The 7,346-nt window shown below is 46.5% G+C and overlaps 1 protein-coding gene across 1 annotated transcript; it reads right to left on the bottom strand.

The window, feature by feature from the left end:
* Positions 1–2,199: 2,199 nt before the first annotated feature.
* LOC103768917 (phospholipase A2 inhibitor subunit gamma B-like) lies at positions 2,200–7,280 on the bottom strand (the record flags this gene model as incomplete). The annotated part of the gene is made up of 5 exons (XM_008936080.1): positions 7,232–7,280; positions 5,904–6,020; positions 4,609–4,758; positions 4,332–4,472; positions 2,200–2,411 (listed from the first exon to the last, which is right to left on the bottom strand). Coding segments are annotated over exons 1-5 (669 nt in total), but the record flags the coding sequence as incomplete, so codon positions are not given.
* Positions 7,281–7,346: the final 66 nt, after the last annotated feature.

Here is a 7,346-nt window from a genome sequence, read left to right as displayed (position 1 = left end):
TAATGGCCTTTAAAAATGTGATGCTGAAACAGGGACAAGCATTAGCGTATCAGTCATAAAGATGTGTGTATCCATTCATCACTTCCCCATTTATACAGCCACAGATGCAGCAGCTTTGCCCCAACATTGAGTCAGAAGCCAAACTGGGATGCTTCTCCCCTATGCACCACAAACCCTTGTCAGAAACATTGCTGCCTGCTCTCCTCCTGTTTATCCTCCCCTAAATACCATATTGGCACCATGGCTCTCTGGACATGTCTCATCCAAGTCTTGACCAGGCTGAGCAAACCCATTTAGCTTTTCTGTTCCGATAGCATCACGGGTCAAGGTGGAACAAACAGAAAGTGAAGGGCTGAGCCATCGAAGCGGATCAAGATCTGCCACGGGGGTGCCACGGACAGTAATGTAATGTTCTGCATGAATGTGCAAGAGGTGTGTTCAGGGATAATGTGCTTGCATAGATAGAGAATTTTTTCAATTCCAGGTTGTTATCAGATTTGGAAAAATGCTTAAGTGGGTTGCTGTGGTATCAGTGTGTTGTTACACCATGAAGGGGAGCTGTATTCCCTCTCTAACATCCACACTGTAGTTGCACAGGCCCTGAAAATAATTAACTGAGCATAACTAGGCTCTTATCCCAGCATTAAATCTGTATCATTAGTTCACTCCCTACCCCAAAAGTTAATTTTGACTGTCAGACCCACACCCCTCTATTATAATAGATAAGGTGAAATTCTCTCCCAAACAATTTGGTGGGACTACTAGGAGTTTCATCCTGTTGGGAATGAAGAGAATGTCTTGGGGAGACAGAAATGGCAAGAACATTCAATCCCCATACTGCAGGTTAGAAGTTGATCACATATATATTCATATGTATGTATGTAGGTGTAGCCTTCCCACTACTACCACACATTGTAGTCTGATTTCAGCAGCCAAGGCTTTTCATAGTGCTTTCTGCCACAGCATTGAACTAGGAGATACGATTGCAGTGCTTGATTACTGTAACTCCACATCCAGAACACTGGACAATTGCATTGTGAGCCAGGGCCACTAAGGATAGGCACAATACTGCGCTTTATTTAATAATCCTGTAGTCTGCTCCAAAAATGGGCCACTCATCTAGGAACAGATACATAGTGAAACACTGAAGCTTGCTAACACCCCTCCTACACACTTACCCCAGCACCTCCTAGAGCTCTCACTGCTATATCCTTTTGCCCACAGGTCAAACTGCATCCCAGGTACAGCAGTGCTGCCTCATGTGCTGCTTTTCTTCAGTGCCTTTGTGTGGGACCAACCTGTGGGACCAACCTGAGGAGACCCACTAGAGCAGATGGTGACTGGAACAGAACAACCAGGTCATGGCGAATGTAGAAGAGGGGAAAGTGTGCCAGTTATGGCTGTAGTTTGGCTAACAGAAGGGAAATAGGCATGGAGCTAATGCTTCTCATTACTTGGATGCCCAGCAGTTTGTCACTATAGAAAACTGCTTATATTATGAAATTAAACCTTCCTAAGGTAAACATTTATTCCAGATAAGCATGGAAACTAACACAGAATGGGTGGGTATCTGGTAGAGCAAGAAAAGTAACCATGAGGAGAAAAGCTCTTGCCAGGAGCAGTTTGCTTGTAGGAAAGGGTTGCTGACTCTCTCCTACAGAGGCCAGAGGCAGCCCTCTCAGCTGATGGACTCCTCCTACCACGAACAAATAGGATAGAAAGGGGGGAAGAGGGGAAAGCTACCTCTCTAATCAGAATGAATCTCTCAGGAACTCACCACCAGTCCTTTTCAGAGCCCGGAAAAGTGGCTTTGAGATTTATCACTTGTCTTGAGACTATGGTGGACAGTTATCACTCTATCCTGAGTGATATCCTGAGGTAGTCTTGAGAGCTAGCTTTGCCTATGCAGTGTCTGGGCACCTCTTGCAGTGTCCCCTGGCCTCAGTGTGGACAAAGCACTCAGAAAATGTAACACAAAACCAACCACAATTGAACCTATGAAGCTTTGAATCATTAAATCAATGAGGAGACAAAAGAAGTGCAAGTGCTGTCTTTATTCTGTGAAATTATAAAAGAGGAGCTTATCTGAAAACAAATTCCCCATACAGAAGCCACAGCAAACATGACTCAAAACAAACCAGTGCTGGAGTTTGTCATGAGCTTTGCTTAACCCAATACTAGTGAGAGTCAGGAAAGTACCTTCTCCAAGATGAATCCTGACAGGACAAGGAGGAATAGGATGTGTGGAGAGGCACAAGCAGAACTCACTATGGGTAAAAGAGAAGCTGTTTCACATTGGAACCGCTTTAACTTTACGTCCATCATCCCCAGATTGTTTTTTCCATCTCCTACAAGACTGCATTCAGAAATGGTGGTGCAACCCTTCATGGCAGCTTTCAGAGACAGTCCACCTACACAGGAGAAGAAGTAAATGCCATGCGTCAGAGGAACCAATCTCCTTTGCTATTCTTTCCCTCATCAGTAAGATCCCCATTTTCACCCCAAGAATTGCCCATTCCACACATCCGCTTGGCTCCAAACTGACCAACTCATTCCTGCCTGTTCCTACACTTTGAACAAATTTGGAGAAGCAGCAAGGTCACTTTGGTTGTCTTGAAGTAAAGGGTTTGTCTTTTCTTTCTTTCTGCTAAATAAATATGATATCTTTTAAACCTAGACATTTTAAACTTAAAATTTGAGAAGCTTTTTAATAGTTTTCTTTCTCACTTTTAAAAATTCTTCTGTTCAACCCTTGCCTAGCTTCCAAAACCAAAGAGGCTGTGTGATAGTACTACAGGGGCTCATTGTCTCCTCTTTCTGATCCATTCATGGCATTTGAACTGGATGATTATCTCAGCCAAATATAACATGGGGGTGAGAGATCTCAGAGACATTACAGGCTGAGACATTTATTCAGCTAAGTCCATTCTCTGAGGCCTTACAGGATTTAGCCAAACCAACAGAGAAACGCTGCTCACATGCCTACTGAGGGAGAGCCTGCAACGTGAACTCGTTGTTTGCTAACACTAGAACATCTACCTGAGAAGGAGACCCAAGAAGCTGCTGGGTGCCTAACTCCTCATTGAGGTGTTCTTCCTCCTGTTGTTTGCTTTTGCTCACACTCCTCATGTTTCTCTGCTGTACAGGCTATGGAGGCCTGGAATATTCTGAAGGACATTTTTATATCAAGTCCAAATACTGTCTAAGGGCACTTTACTAGTTCCTCACCATCCCTTGCTGCCCTGCAGCACTGCATCCCCTGCACAGCTAATCACACTGCACAGGTTTGCTCCATTTACACCATGTGATCAATCAAGTCAAGACAAGTTAGGAGCATTTTTTATTTCAGTCGTACACTGAATTAATTCCACCCCTCTATTTCTGTTGCTGTGACTGAGAAAAACGTTTGTTTTCCTTCATGTTGTCTCTGTGGAACACTGTCTAATTCAGGGTTTGGACAGCACATCTACAAATACAGGAAGGATCTTCAGGCATCATATCATCACCTAGCAATATTATCAGCTCAGAGAAACTTCATCCATAAGCATACACAAGATAATTTTTTTTTCCATTCTGCTTTTACAGCAGGTGCTGCTGCCTTTAGTTTCCACATTATTTTTCCTGCCTGCTGGAGCACAGGTGGGACTGCTATGAAACATGGAAGTCTTTTATCTGCAGTAGGGAAGGAAAGAGGAGCAACCATGGACCTTGATGTCTGCTTTCATCTCTCTAATAACAGGTCCTGAGGTGTAGGAAAAGGATTTCTGAGGGAGAGTGTTACGTGCTGCTGGTGACCGCAGACATTCAAAGGCTGGAGTTCCCTTGCAGGGAAGATCTGTCAGCACTCCAAAGATTCTGCTGCAGCATTCATGGGGAGGGACCTGTCCTTGGCTCTCTAGGAGCAGAGGCAACACTACAACAAACGTTGTCTCACCCCCAGCGGCCAGTACAACCTCATGAGAAAGCCAATGGCTCAGTATCGGTTTCACCTGAAGCTCCACTAAATAGACAACTGGCTTAGATCAAGTGTCATCCTCATGTATCCTAGCTAGGGCAAGCAGCTCCAGGGTCTTGGTCAAATTTATTACGTGTCCGTTTATCAATTCCAACATATATGAGGAAAACCAACAGTCTTGTGTGCATGATGGGGAAGGAAGGAGAAAAAAAGCCACCCCTTTAAGCAAGTTCCCTTTCAGTTCCATGTCTCTTACTCTTTTTTTCACTCATCATTTTTGCCCATTTTTATTTCCCTATGATGCTTCATCTTAGACTGATTAGACTTCATCTTAGACCAAAAAGATGAGAGACAGCCCCAGATAAAAGGTAGTTACCGGAATTCATTAACCCAGCAAGGTCAACACACTGGGTTTCAGATCCAGTGCAGTTTACAATTTCGTTACCACACTGGAAGGAGTCCACGCTGTAACAGGCAGGACACTGGTATCCATTGGGCACGTTGTTCTCAGGTGGCACTGGAAGGAAAAAGATGAGCTGTAGTTGGTTTTAATGATGCAAGTAGAGAAACGAGCCAGTGATGGCTTAGCCTGGAAGATCTCACCTTGGGACAGGGCAGAGAGGGGACAAGGTATAAGGAACAAGAGAGCTTACATGAGACAGAGGTAGTTTGACAGTCGTCGCCTGTGCAGCAAGCCAAGTGGCTCCTTCCTTTCACCTTCCCATAGTTCATGGTGATAGGACCTAGATGGCACATGCTGGATGACAGGCAGGACTTGATGGCTGAAGGGATTGCCATCCCCCCTGCAATAAATCGGAAGGCAGAGCCAAGTTACCTCCTTTCCCCTCCCATTAGCTCCTACAGCAGCAGCTGCTAGGCAGCTGTCTGGGGGCCTAACAGGACCTGGGGACGGTGCAGCCCCCCTAAAAGCAGCACCGGTGATCTTGGTAATCTCAGAGGAGCTATCACATCGGAGACACTAGTGAGGGATTTCTCCTCCACATTGTGCTTAAAGACAGGAGAAGAGAGTGACACCTCACAGCCAGCAGGCCTTATTGCAGAGGTACACCTTAGAATGTCCCAGCTGCAGAGCTTATGGGGTGAGCCACGTGTCTCTGGCACATAGCCCGCATTTCTCCAGGCACAGTCCACAGGACACAAGGTCCATTGTAGCCACAAGCATCCTCACATAGGCAAGTCTAGGCTTCCCCAGCAACCAAACCCAGAAGGTGTAACAGGGAGCAGAACAGTTACATGGAGTCTACTGAGGCCCACCCAGGGCTTCAAGGATGAGGGGTGGTTTTGCACAAGGTGAGGACTGGGGCCACCAGCACCAAAGCTATTAGGATACAAGCCATCCTTCAGTCTAAATGCCAACAGTCGCACCACTGAAGCTGGGCAATTGGCAAAGCCACACCACTAGTACAACCAAGTGTGCAGCTGGGTCTGGGCTCAACACCCATCTTTGGCTTACCAGCCATGAGGACATGGTAATAGCTCAGCCCTGGTGGTGTCACGTGTCTGCCTGGTGTCCCCTTCCCTGCTCAAATAAGGAAATCAGATTCAAGCCAGTTTCTCCTTCCACCCATGGCCAGTGCACTCTCACTGCCAAATGCCAGCAGCCTTGTGTCTGTCATGGTCCAGCCTCTCAACCCAACTACTCACCTTAGAATTAAAAGCCAATGTTTTCTCCTAAGTGTGCTGTTTAGGTCTTTCCCTCCACAGCTAAGAAACAAGCCCTCCCAGCAGGACACTGCTGCTCAAGACAGAGAGCTTTTCCCATCCCAGACCATCCTGAAATCTGGATCCTCTGTCAGTGAATGGGAAAATGAACAGCTTACCCAAGGACTCACCATAAGGCCAGTGACAGAGGTGGGAAGAGAGACCCATCCCCAGCCCCACTCTGAAAGCCACGCTGGCCCACAGCCGTAGTGGATGTCTCACTTACCCATCGTGACCTCATGCAGAATGATGCCACAAGTATCTTCACCATCATTACAGGTTTTCTTGGGGCCAGAGCAGCTTTTTCCTATGCTGTGACAGACCTCACACTGAAGGGAGGTCCCTGGGGAAAGAAGGAGGACACATTCCTGGGTCAGGGCTCATTCCTGGGTAGCACTCATGAGGGATGTTACTTCCCCTTCTATGTTCTGTTTTGCATCAGCACTTTTCACATTCCTCTTCCGCTATTCTCCCCATTTCATTGCTCAATTTGTGGGTTAATTTTTACTATTTGTCTTATAGTTTATTCTAGCATGAAATTTAATTTGGGCAGGTGAGGGGAAGTCATTTTGGGACAGCATTTTACATTTTGTACTAATACCCAGCTAGCTTTACTGATCTCCTATACAATGATGTTTGCTTGGTTTTCCTGGGGTTGCTAAGGAGAGTACCCCCACAAGCCCCTCCATCCTGGTAGGTATTCAGCTATTTCTGCATTCCCAGGCCCAGATCCATTCTTTGCAGTGGGCAGAGGCACCCAACTGTCTGGGGATCAAGAGGCTGGAAGTGTGTATTGACTGTGCTATGTACAAACAGGAATGGCAAGGTCTTTGTAGAGCTTAGGGGAGACCACTCCACCAACTGCCTGACGGAACACATTAAGCAGAATAAACTGCTTATTATATAAGAATGGACTATCAGACAGTCAGCATGAAACAGTTAAAAAGGAGTAAAGTGTTTATCAACAGAGGGCAAACAGCATGTCTTCCCTGACACACATTGGGACTCAAGGGTCTAGCATGTAGATTAAGAGATCCGGGGCATGTGTCAATTCCCTAAACCCAGGTGCAATCTAAGGCACCTTGGAGTGGCTGTGACATCTACATGGGGTGGCAGGTCTAAAAGCAGACCTCCAAGACACCAGTGCTCGTCTGGAGCAGAGCTGAAGGACAGCTGAGGTGACATATAACATCTAAAAAGTCACACAATCCTGGGCATGAGCAAAGTACGTGAGCCCTTAAGCTTGTGGTAAATAGTGGCTGGAGATAAATTCAGTCAACCAACAGTCTGTGTGTCAGAGTAACTTGAGTCACTCCTGTGACTGTCCCAGTTAGGTCACCAGTGACCACCACGGGAGCTTAGACAGCTGGCTCATGTTGTAAATGCCTACAATTTTATCTGCACATTGACCATCAAAGATCCCTTGAGTCTGGTCAGCCCTCTGCAGTGGAAAATCCCCCAGATGAGGTGGCTTGGGAACCTTCCAGCATGGAGCAGCCATTCCCAGACCACTTCAATGCCTCACAGCCCCACAGGTCCCAGCAGAAAACTCACCTGGGTCCAGGAAAGCCAGGAAGAAGCTAAGTCCGAGGGTTGCTTTCATGCTGATGGGATGTAAGCACAGGGACCTGCCAAGCCTCACAGAACACAGCACTGTGTGTCACAAGGG

This window comes from Merops nubicus, unplaced genomic scaffold (assembly GCF_000691845.1).
Source record: "Merops nubicus isolate BGI_N331 unplaced genomic scaffold, ASM69184v1 scaffold7372, whole genome shotgun sequence".
In the NCBI taxonomy this organism is placed as follows: domain Eukaryota; kingdom Metazoa; phylum Chordata; class Aves; order Coraciiformes; family Meropidae; genus Merops; species Merops nubicus.
This window is presented reverse-complemented; position numbering and strand designations above follow the sequence as displayed.